The sequence below is a fragment of the Zonotrichia albicollis genome, chromosome 9 (assembly GCF_047830755.1).
Source record: "Zonotrichia albicollis isolate bZonAlb1 chromosome 9, bZonAlb1.hap1, whole genome shotgun sequence".
NCBI lineage: Eukaryota > Metazoa > Chordata > Aves > Passeriformes > Passerellidae > Zonotrichia > Zonotrichia albicollis.
The window spans coordinates 21,680,919-21,695,232 of NC_133827.1; the positions used below are offsets into that span (position 1 = coordinate 21,680,919).

The 14,314-nt window shown below is 60.7% G+C and overlaps 2 protein-coding genes across 2 annotated transcripts; one reads left to right on the plus strand and one right to left on the minus strand.

Moving 5' to 3' along the window:
• Nucleotides 1-1,312: 1,312 nt before the first annotated feature.
• On the minus strand, nucleotides 1,313-7,467 carry PFKL (phosphofructokinase, liver type). Its single transcript, XM_074546937.1, has 22 exons — nucleotides 7,307-7,467; nucleotides 6,723-6,796; nucleotides 6,543-6,620; nucleotides 6,268-6,457; nucleotides 5,971-6,136; nucleotides 5,836-5,880; nucleotides 5,643-5,751; nucleotides 5,240-5,335; nucleotides 5,068-5,160; nucleotides 4,672-4,797; nucleotides 4,520-4,584; nucleotides 4,303-4,366; nucleotides 4,070-4,216; nucleotides 3,904-3,974; nucleotides 3,730-3,817; nucleotides 3,467-3,619; nucleotides 3,183-3,347; nucleotides 2,981-3,042; nucleotides 2,564-2,675; nucleotides 2,376-2,475; nucleotides 2,155-2,260; nucleotides 1,313-2,070 (listed from the first exon to the last, which is right to left on the minus strand). Exons 1-22 carry the CDS (start codon nucleotides 7,392-7,394, stop codon nucleotides 1,923-1,925), a joined length of 2,346 nt encoding a protein of 781 aa, XP_074403038.1. The 5' UTR covers nucleotides 7,395-7,467; the 3' UTR covers nucleotides 1,313-1,922.
• Nucleotides 7,468-9,845: 2,378 nt separating this feature from the next.
• PROCR (protein C receptor) lies at nucleotides 9,846-11,959 on the plus strand. The gene is given in 5 exon segments (XM_074546939.1): nucleotides 9,846-10,038; nucleotides 10,124-10,360; nucleotides 11,352-11,618; nucleotides 11,699-11,724; nucleotides 11,726-11,959. Coding segments are annotated over 5 exon segments (672 nt in total). The 5' UTR covers nucleotides 9,846-9,983; the 3' UTR covers nucleotides 11,813-11,959.
• Nucleotides 11,960-14,314: the final 2,355 nt, after the last annotated feature.

Below are 14,314 nucleotides of genomic sequence, written 5' to 3' on the forward strand. Positions count from 1 at the left end.
CCAGTGATGGAGACCTCAAATATCACTGGTCCCAGCACAGAGCCTGGGACACCACTGGTCACTGATGGCCACTGTAAGCCTCTGGATGTGACCATCCAGCCAATCCCTGATCCATCTGACTGCCCATCCATGGAACCCAGCTCTCTGCAATGCAGAGAGAAGGATGTTGGGTGGGATTGTGTCCAGGCTGTACAGAAATCAGGATAAATGTCATCCACAACCTTTCCCTTGCCCACTGACGGAGTGACTCCATCAGAGAAAGGCAGGGGGCAAGTCAGGGGGAACTTTCACTTGGGGACAGCTCCATGGGGAGGACAAAATGCTTGACCCCAAAGGCTGTGATGCATGCTGATGCGGTCCCACAGGCTGGAGCCGTCAGCCAGCAGCCCCAGGAGGGAAGTGGCCTGGGAAAGGAGCTCCCTGTGACTGTCTGGCACAGCCTGAGCATGCAGAGCTCGGCCAGGACGGCACGCTTGGCCTGAAGTGTGAGAAACTGCCTCACAAACAAGCACAGCACCACCCTAAAGCACTTGGGTGGTTCCTTGGAGGTGGGAACCCAGTGATTTTTCTCTGGAATCGCAAAGCGGTTGCGAAATGATGCTGACCCTGCACGCACCACAACTTGGACAGGGAGGAAAAGCCGCCTGTGGTCCCACTCTCCCAGGCTTTGAGGATGCACAAAACCAGGGAATGTCTTGGCCCAATGTAGCAGGCACAGGGCCTGCTAGGGTCCCATGGAAGGCAGAGGCCTGAAGATAAGAAATGCCAAGTCATGGCAAGCTCGTTTTCCACATTTCTGACCCCAGCTTATCTCTCTGTAACCCCATAGGTCACTTCTCCTTAACCCCTGCTATTGGACAATTTTGGATCCCCCTATATCCTACATAATGAGCTGCTTTAGCCCATTCTGGTTAGAAGAGCTGTCACTGGAACCCTTTGCAGAACATCCAATAAAGACATCACTGTGGAATGCCAGAATAGCCTTGTCCTCTCTTGCCCTGAGTCTGCAGGCCTGCCTGCAGTACCTTGCAAGCTAGGAGCTAGAATCACAAAGGGCTGATTGATAATCACTAAAAGAGCTGATATCCCTTAAGCCTGCTAAGGTTGCCAGTGGCTAGGAGCTGCTTGGGATTTCGGGAGTCTGTCCCCATAAAAGACTGAGCAATGGACAGTGCAGCCTGTCCCGGGGTGGGAGGCTGGAATAGCCCAACATTAACCCGGCTTGAGAAACCCATCAGGCTTTGCTATTCCCCCCACCCCAGCCCTGTCCTGCCACCCGCTGCCCCCACAATGACCACTCCAGGAGGCAGGCTTGACTCCAGCAGGTTTTATCTCTAGAGGAGAGGAGCAGTGCTGCGGGCGGTGCAGGATCCAGGGTGAGGTGACGGACACGGCGCCCACAGCCACGCGGTGACGGTCGCAGCCAAGCGTCATGCAAGGGGACAGGGGCTCGCCAGGACCCCCGTGCTCAGCCCTCGAGACCCCCACGGGGGATGGAGCTCCACAGGGACACCCAGAAGCTCCACGGAACCGCTCCAACCCACTCTGGAATGGCTCTGCATCCTCCTCGCTCCCATCCCACACGTGGGGCAGGCGACTACAAGCAGCAGCAGCTGGCTCAGGCGGTCAAGCCGCTAAATAAGGACTCAAAATACCCCAAGATTAAATAATAATAAACTATTAAGGGAAGATTAAGGGTCTGGGCTGCACTGCTGGCTCAAGCAACTCTTCTGCATCCGCACAGGGACCAGAACCCGCAGCAGTGATTGTGCTGTTCTGGGACACAGCACCAGGCTCTGCCTGCTGTAAGGGGTCGATGGCAAAGCTACAGGGCTACTGAGAACAGAGGGGACACAGTGCTCCCCCAGCAGCATGTGGGCACAGAGAGGACATGGCGGGGGCTGTGGGCCAGGCTGGTGGGACTAGAAGCCCTTCTCGATGCTGAGGGTGCGCCGGGTGACGTGCTCCATCTGGCCTGAGATGTACTCGGTGAGGCTGATCTGGTAGTTGGCGAGCATCTTCAGCATCAGCCGTAGGTTCAGCCACCACTGCTCCTGGGGCAGCCTGTGCCTGTGCAGGGGACACAGCTCTGGAGCAGACACCCCAGGAAGGTTCCCCCAGGAGCTGGTGAACCGCTGCGGCATGGGGACTTACTCAAAATCCGTGACTTTCTTGAGCTCTGTCACAGGGCTGAAGGCCACCACCTTCTTCCGCAGCCCGATCACACAGGCAGTGTCTCCAGAGTTGGCAAACACACGTCCTGGGAAAAGGACACTGCTGACCTTGGCCATCACACTGGGGACCAAGCCTGGAAGCCTGGAGCAGCAGCCACCAGCCTTCCCTACCCCCTGTGGGATCCCCAGCCCTCGGCTCACCCTTGCTGTAGACTTGCTGCAGCTTCTCTGACATCCACAGCACCGCCTTCACTCCCAGCTTGGTCCCGTAGTTCCGGTCAAAGGGGGTCGGGGCTCCCCCCTGGGGACAAAGAAATGGGGATGTTAGGCCTTGCCCAGCTCTCAGGGCCAGCAGGGCCCTTGCCACCTTGTCCCCTGTCCCTCTGTACCTGCTGGAGGTGGCCCAGGACATTGATCCTGCAGTCAAAGATGCCTTTGCCCTCGGAGGAGTAAAGGTTGTAGAGGAACTCGGTGGTGTAGTGTTCGTGGCACTTCTCATTGCTGGGGAGCAGAGGAAGGGTTTGGGGGGCTGCTCCTTCCCCTGGCATGACCAGGGGGTCTCCCTTTGTTTCCCGTAACACCTTTTTTGTGGTGTTTTTTTCTCCCTGAGGCCCAGAGCCCCAGTTTGTGTCTCCAGGACGACCCTGGGGCTAGGGTGGGGATGGCAGTGAAGGCACCCAGTGTCCCCAAGGCCAAGTGCCAAACCTCACCATGCCCAGGACCCCTCTCTGGCCACGGGAAGGGCTCAGCTCCAGCCTTGCTCCCTGCCATGGGGCTGGGGTTTGCAGTGACTGCCCCCAACTCACCGCAGCACCAGCCCTCTCTGGATATCCGTCTTCATTTTGTCAGTCAAGTGCTCCACGTTGGCCTGCAGGATGAACACCAAGATGCCAGCAGCCATCCCACAGCCCTCCTGTCCTGACATCAACCCAGCACGGCCATGTCCTCCAGCTCCTGCCCTGCTCTGGAGCCCTCCCTTCTCCAATTTTCCTTCTCCTGCCCGCCCACCTTTAAGTCGTGGATTGTGAAGGGATCCTCATAGACGTAGGCGGCGTCGGCGCCCACGGCGATGCCGGTGACCGTGGACAGGTACCCACAGTAGCCCCCCATGGTCTCCACGATGAACACGCGGCGCTTGGTGCCCGAGGCCGACTGCTTGATGCGGTCACAGCTCTGCACCCAAACAAGGGGAGGTCACACCAGGGAAAGCCACCTTCCATGGGACACTGGCCACTCCAGGCTGTGATGGAGGTGGTGGAGCACGGTGAGCTGTCCCTGTTGGTGTCCCTCACCTCCATGGCGGCGTTGACAGCCGTGTCGGAGCCCAGGCTGAAGTCGGTACCGGGCACGTTGTTGCTGATGGTGGCGGGGATGACGCACATGACGATGCAGAGCTCCTCGTACTGCCCGCGTGCCTCCACCAGCTGCAGCACCCCCTCGTACGCCTGCAGGCGGCCAAAGGATTGGGAAATGCTGGCCCTCCCTGCAGCCAGGTCTGCATGCCAGAAGGATTTCTTTAGGATGCCCACAGCCACCCCGGTCCCCACTGATTCACCTCAAAGCCCCCAATGACCAGCAGCCCCTGGATGTTGAATTTGCGCACGTTCTCCACGATCTTCTCCATGCAGGTCTTAGGCAGCGTCCTGTGGTGGGGAAGGGGGGCAGACAGTGGGGTGAGGATGGTGGGGACACCCTTTCCCTATGTCCCCCTGCCCAGGGCTGCACTCACCGCTTGGTGCCCAGCATGGAGCCACCACGGCCCAGCCATCCTGCCACGTCATGCCAGCCCACCTCGCGGACCTGCGGGCACCAGCCACAGGTTAGGGTGGGAAGAACCCCCATCCCCAAGCCCAGTCCCATCCTCCAGGACATCCCAGGCCCAGGGTGTCCCTTACCTGCCCCTTGGCCAGGCCCTCGAAGCCGTCATTGACCACATAGATGGTGTGTCCCTGGCAGATGCCGATGCGCACGGCCGAGCGCACCGCAGCGTTCATGCCGGCGGCCGGCGCTCCCACGTTCAGAATGGCCATGCTAAAGGGGCTCTGCCGGGACAGGGATGGGAACAGCACATCCCCACATGTCCCCAGAGGAGGAATGGTGTACCCTCCTGCTCCCCGTCACCCCTCACCTTCTCCTGAGCCGGCTTCTGGTGAGCCAGAAGCTTGTAGATGTTCCAGTTGTTCTCAAAGCTCCTGCAAGGACACGGTGATGGGTCCCCAAGGCACGTCTGGGAGAAGGGGAAGTCTCCCCACTGCCCCTGGGGTGTGACTGGGGACAGCTTCCTCACAAGGAGAAGCCCCTATCCAAGATGGATGTCTCCCCTGGTCCTGGTCCCTGCTCCTCACCTTCCACGGAGCTGGATGGCCTCGTCAAACCTCTTCTCATCCATGGCCTTCTGCACATCCTTTGTCTGGAGGAGGGAGAAAGATGCAGCACCATAACACCCACATTCACAGGGAGGGGAGTGAGACCCCCAGCCAGCTTCCCTGGTACTCACCACCTGGACACACTCCATGAGTGGCAGCCGCACCGACTGGTTCCCAGAGTGGCTGACCACGCAGGCTGGGGTGTCTGGTGTGGCCTCCAGCAGCGCCATCACCGCCTCCATCCCCATCTTGCTGCTCTGCAAAGGGACATGGGCACACGTGTGACACTGGGGCCACCAGTGCCAGCTGGGTGGGATGCTCAGGGATACTCCCAACAGCCTTGGAAACTATGTGGCTGCTGATTCACTGCTGGAGAGCTGATGGGTTTATTTAAAAATCCATTAAATTTGGAGTAAATGAGGAGAAATGGGTGCAGGGCTGAGCCCATCTGAGCCTCACCCCTTTCCATTGGGCAGAGGGATGGCAGGAGCAGGGTTCCCCCTCTCTGTGTCCCCCCCTGCACCTACCAGCACGCGGTCGAAGGCGGACGGGGTCCCTCCGCGCTGCACGTGGCCCAGGACGGTGACTCGCGTGTCGAAGCCCAGGCGCTGCACCACCAGCTATGGGGAAGAGGAGACACCACGTTGGGGACCCGCCGGTGTCCGTGGGTGCCAGGGTGGTGCCGGGGCAGTCCCTTACGTCCTTCACGTAGTTGGAGGAGATGGGTTTGCCGCTGCGGTCAATGGCGCCCTCGGCGATGATGATGATGTTGAGCCGCGAGCCCCGGCTGCGTGTCTGCCACGAGGGAAGGACAAACAGCCACCACCTGAGCTATGTGTGAGTGCCCTGCCCTCCCCTTCCCACCCTCTGTGCTGTCCTGGGGGTGCTCAGGTCACGGGCAGCCGAGCCCCCAGGCCAGCGCTGCCCCTGGCACGCGAGGGCTGGATTTGCGCTCGGCTGAGTGCCCCGGCTCACAGGGACAATGGCGGCAGCTCCCGAAGCTTCGCAGGGGCCGGGCACGGCTGCAGGCTCAGCCCAGGCCCCCGTGGGGACTCCCCGGGGGGAACAGGGCATGGATGGGATAGCAGGAACCCCCCCTCACCTCCCCGAGCCTCTCGCACATGAGGTCCTCCCAGCCGTCCTCCGGAGGGGATTCAGGGATGAAGAGCCAGTCAGCGCCCGAGGCCAGGCCGGACACCAGCGCCAGGTACCTGGGGAGACACAGAGGTGGCAGCACTGGCCCCAAAATGTGGCATCCCATCCCATCAATGGCTTCCCCATCCATGGGGGCTTACCCGCAGTGGCGACCCATCACCTCCAGCACAAATGTCCTCTGGTGGCTGCAAGGACACAGGTGAGAAGAGAAGGTGAGTGGGTGGGTGGGTGTGATGGCCTGGGCACTGCAGGCCCCAGCCTCCTGTCCCCCTCACCTCTGCGCCGTGGTGGTGATGGCATCCACAACCTCCATGATGCGGTGCAGCGCCGAGTCGGTGCCGATGGTCATGTCGGTGCCGCAGAAGTCGTTGTCGATGGAGCCCACCAGCCCCACGATGTTGAGGTGGCAGTTCTTCCTCGCCACCTCCTCGCTGATCTGCCCTGGAAGGGGTCACAGCCACCACACCGGTTATTTCAGGGCACCATCATGGGGCTGGAGCCCAGGCCTCCTTGGGGTCACAGCACTGGGGTGACCCCACAGACCTCACCACCCCAAAGAGGGGCTCACCCACCGTCTCCAACCAGCTCCTCGAGCAGCCCAGCCCACTCGGAGCGGAAGATGTTGGCGCCAGTGAGGCTGCCGTCGCCGCCGATGACGCACAGGTTGGTGATGCCGTGCTCCACCAGGTTGCGGGCGGCGCGGAGCCGGCCCGCCCGCGTGGTGAAGGCCTTGCAGCGGGCACTGCCAATCACCGTCCCGCCCTGGGGACAGAATGGGACATGGGGCTTGTCACACACCTTTGGGGGGCTGGGAGCTGGAGTCCCACGGCCCTATGGTGGCCCTCACCAGCTGGATGATGTTGGAGACGCTGAGCCAATTGGCTTGCTTGATGTTGTCACCCCCCTCCACCAGCCCCTCGTAGCCCTGTGGAGAAGCAGAGGGTGGAAGTGAAAGGTATAAAGGTATCCTGGCACGGGGGGGGTATGGATCCCCCCAGCCATGATGGGGAACGGGGGGAACCCCAACCTCGTAGATGAGGAAGACCTTGGCTCCCACATATATCCCCATGCGGGTGACAGCGCGGACAGCGGCGTTCATGCCTGGAAAAGTGATATGTGAGTGGAGCATTCCCTTGGAATCCTGCAGATATAGGATCCTACAGGTGACCCTGAGGTGTCCCTTCAAGAGGGGGGAACCCCATGGGACCCTGCATCTCACAAGGAATGCGATCCCATAGGTGACCCTGAGGTGTCCCCTTGAGTGGGCGGGGAGCCACGTGGGCTGAGACCGGGGAAACTCAGCGCGCAGCCGGGGACGAGAAACAGCCCGGCAGCGAGCGAGTTGCTCATCCCGGGGGGAAACGGGGATGGGGACGGGGACGGGCACACCCCCTCCGTGGGGCTCCCCCCGTGGGGCCCCTGCCCTCCCACGGCCCGAGGGCGCCGGGGACGGGGACGCGGGGCGGGCACACGGCAGGGGGCTCCCCATCCATCCGCCCGCCCGGGAGCAGCGCGGGCCGCGGGCTCCGGCCCCGGGCGGTCGCGGTCACGGGCACGGACACGCGGGGACCCCGCGGGCCCGGGCCGAGCCCCCCGCCCCGCCGGGCGCACCTTGCGCGTCGCCGCCGCTGGTGAGGACGGCGATGGCCATGCCGGCCCCCGCCATCCGCAGCCGCTCCAGCTCCGCCGCCGCCGCCATCGCTGCGCTCCCGGTGCCGGCGCCGCCGCCGAGGACACGCCCCGGGACACGCACGGACCGGCGACACGCCCCGAGCCAGGGGACACGCCCCGGGACACGCCCCGGCCGCGCCACGGAGCGACAGACGGCGGGACACGTCGCTCCGTGTCGCGACATGATGCGCTGTTATATCGTGCCGGACAGTGGGGACGTGCCCAGCCGTCCTGCACCGCGCCATCCTGCCGGAGATCCGTCCGTGAGTCCTGAAGGATTTGGCTGATGCAGCTGCCCAGCTGATCTCCAGGATGTTTGGAAGGTCCTGGGTGTCCGGTCAGGTCCAGGTGATTGCAAAAAAACGGAGAGGTTTTCCTTGTCCTCATCTTCAAAAAGGGTGGAAAGGTGGAGCCTGGGGCGCGGAGCTGCCGGCCCGCCAGCCTCTGTGCTCGGAAAGATGGAGCTGTCCCCAAGTGAAAGTTGCCCCTGACTTGCCCCTGCCTTTCTCTGATGGAGTCACTCCGTCAGTGGGCAAGGGAAAGGTTATGGATGACATTTATCCTGGTTTCTGTACAGCCTGGACACAATCCCACCCAACATCCTTCTCTCTGCATTGGAGAGCGCTGGGTTCCATGGATGGGCTGTCAGATGGATCAGGGATTGGCTGGATGGTCACATCCAGAGGCTCACAGTGGCCATCAGTGACCAGTGGTGTCCCAGGCTCTGTGCTGGGACCAGTGATATTTGAGGTCTCCATCACTGGCACAGAGGGGTCGGGCACCCTCAGCAGGTTTGCAGGTGACACCAGGCTGAGGGTGCAGTGACAGTGACACTCCCGAAGGACAGGGCCATCCAGAGGGCCCTGGAGAAGCTCCAGAAGGGACCCATGGGAGTCTCCTGAGGTTTGACAGCACCAAGTGCTGGTGCTGCCCCTGGGTCAGGGCAACGCCTGGGATCAATCCAGGCTGGGGATGAGCAGAGGGAGCAGCCCTGGAGAAGGCCTTGGGGCTGCAGGTGGTGAGAGCTGGCCATGCCCCATGCCAGGACCCCCCCTGTGCTGGGCTGATCCCAGGGTGGGCAGCAGCAAAGGGGTTGGGATTGTGCCCCTCTGCCCTGCTCAGGTGAGACCCCACCTGCAGAGCTGCCCCAGCCCCGGGGCCCAGCACAGGAAGGAGCTGGAGCTGCTGGAGAGAGCCCAGAGGAGGCACCAGGGTGAGCAGAGGGATGGAGCAGCTCTGCTGGGAGGAAAGGCTGGCACAGCTGGGAGTGCTCACCTCGAGGAGAGAAGCTCTGGGGTGACCTCACTGCGGCCCTCCAGGACCTGAAGCAGCCAACAAGGAAAATGCAGAGAGAATATTCCCAAGGGCCCTGACAGAGGGGAATGGCTTCAATCTGCCAGAGGACAGGTTCAGATGGGATACTGGGAAGAAATTCTTGGCTGTGAGGGCAGTGAGGCCCTGGCACAGGGTGCCAAGAGAATCTGTGGCTACCCCTGGATCCCTGGAAGTGTCCAAGGCCTCCAAGGCCAGGTTGGACAGGGCTTGGAGCAAACCAGGGTGTCCCTGCCTGTAGCATGGGGTGGAATGAGCTGGGCTTCCAGATCTCTGCCTACCCAGAGCATTCCATGCCTGTATTCCATGCCATGGCATGGATGCTATTATGTGCCACCCCAGGCTGTGCCATGCTGTGCCAATGAGACAAGCTGGAGCTTTTAGCACAAACTTCCCATTTTAAAATTTTTAATTTATAATTATTTTAGATGTAATTAAAAAACAAACCTATGGAGATTTTACCCTGCCATTCATTTCTCACCCCCACTGCCCAGCTCAGCTACCCAGAGTGCCACCCTTTCCAGACAGGGGTATCCTGTTGGTGGATGCCCTCTCCACAGGGGATGGGATCCTATAGGTGACACCCTGAGGTGTCCCTTCGAGCAGGGGGAACCCCATGGGACCCTAAACCCCACAGGGAATAGGATGCAGGTGGGCATGCAGTGAGATGCTGGGAAGCTGCTCCCTCCAATACTCCCCATTCCCTGGCCATGGTCCCCATCCCCGTGTCCCCCTGCTCTCCCACATCCCCCAAGGGAGTGGGACAGCGCCCTGCCAATGGGGAAACTGAGTCAGGTGCTGGCAGCTCGCCCAATTCCAACTGTGCCAGGAGGAGCTGGAGCCTCATCCTGCATCCTCAGGCACCGCGGGGCCCGGCACATCCGGCAGGGAAGGGGTGGCTCGGCTTAAGGAAATGGGAGAGACCTGGCCGGAGTCCCGCTCTCCTCCCCCCGCAGCCCCACCTCCCTCCCCGGCCCGCTTAACATCCCCCGGGCCAGCCGCGGGAACAGCAGCGCGAACCGAGCCCGGAGCGGTGCCGGGGCTGAGCTGCGAGCCGGGACAGCAGCAGGGCCACCAGCGTGTCCCCAGCGCCGTGCCAGGGCTGAGCTCCGAATAGGGACAGCAGCAGGGCACCAGCGTGTCCCCATCGTGTCCTCAGCGCGGTGTCCGGGCTGAGCTCCGAGCCGGACCACCAGCGTGTCCCCAGCGTGTCCCCAGCGCGGTGTCCGGGCTGAGCTCCGAGCCGGGCCACCAGCGTGTCCCCAGCGCGGTTCCCGTCCCCACGATGCTGCGGCTGCTGCTGCTCCCCGGGATCCTGGGCTGCGGGGCTGAGCAGGCAGGTAAGGCTGGTTGGGGACAGCATGGGGACACACGGGGCTCAGGGAGGGTGACGGGACGGTGGCTGATGTCCCGCGTCTCCCGCAGCTCCCCTCGCCTTCACCATGCTGCAGCTGACCCGCGTCTACCAGGGCAATTCCATATTCCGGGGGAACGCCAGCCTGAATGGGCAGCTCAGCCATGTCCTGGAAGGGAATAATGTCACCCAGGTGATCCCGCTGGAGTCCCCGGACGCCTGGGCCCGGCGGCAGGACGAGGTGATCGCCTACCTGAAGAACTTCAGGCAGCTGGTGATGCTCTTCAACAAGGAGAGACCCACTGACTGTGAGTGGTGCCCGGGGCACGGGGGTGGGTGTCCCGGGGAATGGGAGCCTCTTCCGTGCTGCCAGGGACAGATGGGCGAAGGGATGGGGACACGACCATGTGCAAAATCTCCCTGTGGGCAAAGGGAGCCCTTCTGCTGAGCCGGAAATTTCTTACCCGGAGCACATCCTGGGAACGGGATGATGCTCAACCTGTTGCTGCTTGTCAGGAAAAGGGCTGGGGGCTGCAGCCTGTGGGGTGGTGAGGTGTAGGAGCCCTGTCTGCTCCCTGCTTGTGCTCTGCCTGTATCCTGTGGCCTGTGGGACGCTGCTGCTGATGGTTTCGTGCTCCTGCTCACTCTGCCCCACAAGCCCTGTCACCTCTGCTGTTCTTGCCTGGGGTGTCTTTTCCTTTTTCCTTTTTCCTTTTTCTTTTTCCTTTTTCTTTTTCCTTTTTCTTTTTCCCTTTCCTTTCCTTTCCTTTCCTTTCCTTTCCTTTCCTTTCCTTTCCTTTCCTTTCCTTTCCTTTCCTTTCCTTTCCTTTCCTTTCCTTTCCTTTCCTTTCCTTTCCTTTCCTTTCCTTTCCTTTCCTTTCCTTTCCTTTCCTTTCCTTTCCTTTCCTTTCCTTTCCTTTCCTTTCCTTTCCTTTCCTTTCCTTTCCTTTCCTTTCCTTTCCTGTTGTCCCCAAACCGGTTTTGCCCCAGCCCCACACTCCTGTACCCTTGGGGAGCCCGGTGTCACCACGGAGTCTCTGGCATGAGCTGTCCCTCTCCCAGTGTCCCTGTCCCGGTGTCTTGCTCCATCCACAAGAGCCACGAGCAGCTCTGTGCCCAGAGCCTCCCTCTCTGCAGAACCCTGTGCTGTGTGGGGATAAGGGAGGGGAAAAATTGATCACTGCCAGGCTCAAACCGAGGGGAAGCAAAGCTGTGGCTGGGTGAACTCCGTGCCCAGTTTGCCGCTGGTGCTCAGGGTGGGAGCGTGGTGACCCTGTCCCCCTCCCTGTGTCCCCGCAGTCACCCATCACCTGTGCTGCCACCTCGGCTGCCGCCTCTATCCCAATGGCACGGCCCAGAGCTTCTACGAGGTGACCCTCAACAGGACGGCGTTCCTGAGCTTCCACGTCCCCAGCGCCACCTGGGAGCGGCGCTGGCCCGGAGAGCTTCCGGTGGCCGCCTTTGCACAGGCACAGCTGATGAAATACCCCATAACCACGCAGGACCTGCAGTATTTCCTCAACACCACCTGTGTCAACCTCCTGCAGGCTCAGAGCGCCAGGACAGGTCTGTGCTGGGCTGGGGCTGGGGACAGGGACGTGGTGGCGTGGCCCGGTTGTCACCTGTGTCCCTCTCGCCTCTTGCAGGAAGAGTCAGCGGCCGATCGCGCACCCCCGCTGGTGCTGGGGCTGGTGCTGGGCAGCCTCGGCCTGCTGGGCATGGCCCTGGGCATCTTCCTGTGCACGGGAGGGAGCTGCTAGCTGGGCAGCTGTCCCATGTCACCCCATGGACACCGGGATGGACCTGTCATCTCCTCGTGCAGCCATCAGCACCCTGTGGAGGCGAGGGACAGATCCATCATGTCCCTGTGGAGGCAGGAATGGATCCATCATCTTCCCAAGGATCAAGAAACTCTCCATGGATCCATCATCTCCCTGTGGAGACAGGGATGGATCCACCATGTCCATGTGGAGATAGGGATGGATCCATCATCACCCTGCGGAGGCAGGGATGGATCCATCATCTTCCCAAGGATCCAGCAACTCTCCATGGATCCATCATCTCCCTGTGGAGACAGGGATGGATCCACCATCTCCATGTGGAGATAGGGATGGATCCATCATCTCCCTGTGGAGACAAGGATGGATCCGTCATCTTCCCAAGGATCCAGCAACTCTCCATGGATCCATCATCTCCCTGTGGAGACAAGGATGGATCTGTCATCTTCCCAAGGATCCAGCAACTCTCCATGGATCCATCATCAGCCTGGGGAGGCAGGGATGGGTCCATCATCCCTGCATAGAGACAGAGGGCGATGAAAGCCCATCAGGGGACCAAGCCCATCCCTGACAAGGGATACATGTCCCCATTGCCGCAGGCTTTGCTCCCCAAGGACACCAGTGGCTTCCCAGTCCTGTCCCTGCTGGGCTGACCTCTCCAGCAGCCCCCAGCCCTGTGGATGGTCCTCACTTCAGGCAATGCACTGAGGCTCCACACAGAAACATTGGGCATGGATGGGAAAATGGCGGGGGAGAGGCATGGGGGAAAGCAGCAGGAGGAACAGCCATGGAATGGTTAAAAGGATGGTGTTAAACCCTCATTCATCCCTGTTCCAGTGGGGATGGAGGGAGGATGTCACACCTTGTGTAATAAAACCACCCATCATCTCCCACCACACCTCTGGCTGCTCTTGTTTCCCCTGGCAGCACCAATGTGGGGCTGTGGATGCATCTTTGGCCACGGCTGCTGGTGCTGGGTGGGCTCGCTGGTGTTGCCAGCCCCTGTGCCAGCCCCTGGGTTGTGTGCTAAGTTTTCCAGGTCTCTGGAAAGACACTGGTGGTGTTTGCACCTCCTGAACTCATTTCAACCCTCTCCCAGCCTTGGTTTGACTCAATTGAGTAATTTTCTCAATGTTTTTAATTTCCTTGCTCGATGTGAGATGCTGAGGTCAAGTACACACAGCTGTGAGGGGACAGTTTTCCACAATCCAAATCTGAGCTAAAACCTCCACTCTGACTGTTTAAACTTTGATTGTGTTGATAAGAAACTCTTGGCCACATTTCCCTTTCACCCAAAAGTGGATTTTGAGCTCTCCTGTGCATCTCCACTGCTCTGGCAGCAGGAAGGGAGCCAGAAGCTGGCTGGGGACAGCACAGGAGAGAGGCTTTCCTGGATTAGCTTCCAGCTCTTTCTTTTCTAAACACCCTGTGAGCAAGAGAGGGTGGGATGAGGGAAGATGGGAAAAGAGTCGAGGGACAGAAGGGATGCGAGGATGACCTTAGGGGTTGTCCTCACGGAGGGATGGAGGAGGAGGAGGTCACATCTCATCACCCTGGCCCCCAGCCACCCCTGGAGCAGCCCCCGCCTCCCCCAGGCTCCTGGGGCAGGGGCTGGGGCGCTCTCCACCCTTGGCGGGCTCCGAGAGGCCGGAGAATCCAAAACAACACGGCCGAGGCCCGGCAACGTCATGGCTCAGCCCTTGGAGCAGCGCCCTTGGCAGGAGCTGTGCTGTGGGCTGAGTGCTGCAGGGACATCCAGGGACACCAGGGCAGTGCCCAAGGTCACACGCGCTGCATCTGCTGCCTGCAAAGGGATGCAATCCCTTCCAGCTGGGAGGAACCGCTGCATTCCCAGCTCTGCTTTGAGTGTCAGACTCAGGGCATCTCTGCTGCCTGCAGATGTTGTACCATGGTCCCCAAGACTTGGAATGATTCCTGATCTTAGTCTGCTCTCCCCGGGCTGCAGTTCCTTGCTCTGGCTGGGATGGCGGAGTGTGGATGCTGTGGGGTGCCCATGGCTGGGATGGAGCAGGGATGGCACCCACAATGGACAGACCCAGGTGGCAAACACTGGGGGGGAGGCCTGGAACAGCACATCTTGCTTTGCTTTTTGCTCCAGAAATGTGTCATCTTTTGGACAGATGAGCAAGTCTGAGCTTGCCCTCTTCACACAGCTCCAGAAAAGCCTTTTTCCTGCCCCCGAGCTCCCTGTGTGTGTCTGGAGAATGCTCTAGAACAGAGCTGACCCTGCTGCTGCTCTTGAGTTTCCACAAGGGACTGGGCAGTGGGGATGCCCCAAAAGTGCAGAACCCCAAGGAACAGCTTCATCTCCATTGGTGTTCATGGGCAATGCACCCAAACCTGGCACCTCCAGACCAAGTCACCTCCCTGGCTGTGACCAGCATCAGTGTCCAACCTGGACGTGGTGGCAGCATCTACCTCCAACACATTGTAGCCCCAACATTTCTCTTCCTCTCCCCAAAA

Excerpts from the sequence above, each read along its gene's own strand:
- PFKL (XM_074546937.1), bottom strand. The coding sequence starts at position 7,394 with ATGGCGGCGGCGGCGGAGCTGGAGCGGCTGCGGATGGCGGGGGCCGGC. Across the intron at positions 5,881-5,970 it reads ATCACCACCACGGCGCAGAG|CCACCAGAGGACATTTGTGC; the intron begins GTGAGGGGGACA and ends GTGTCCTTGCAG. Across the intron at positions 3,818-3,903 it reads TCCATGCTGGGCACCAAGCG|GACGCTGCCTAAGACCTGCA; the intron begins GTGAGTGCAGCC and ends TCCCCACCACAG.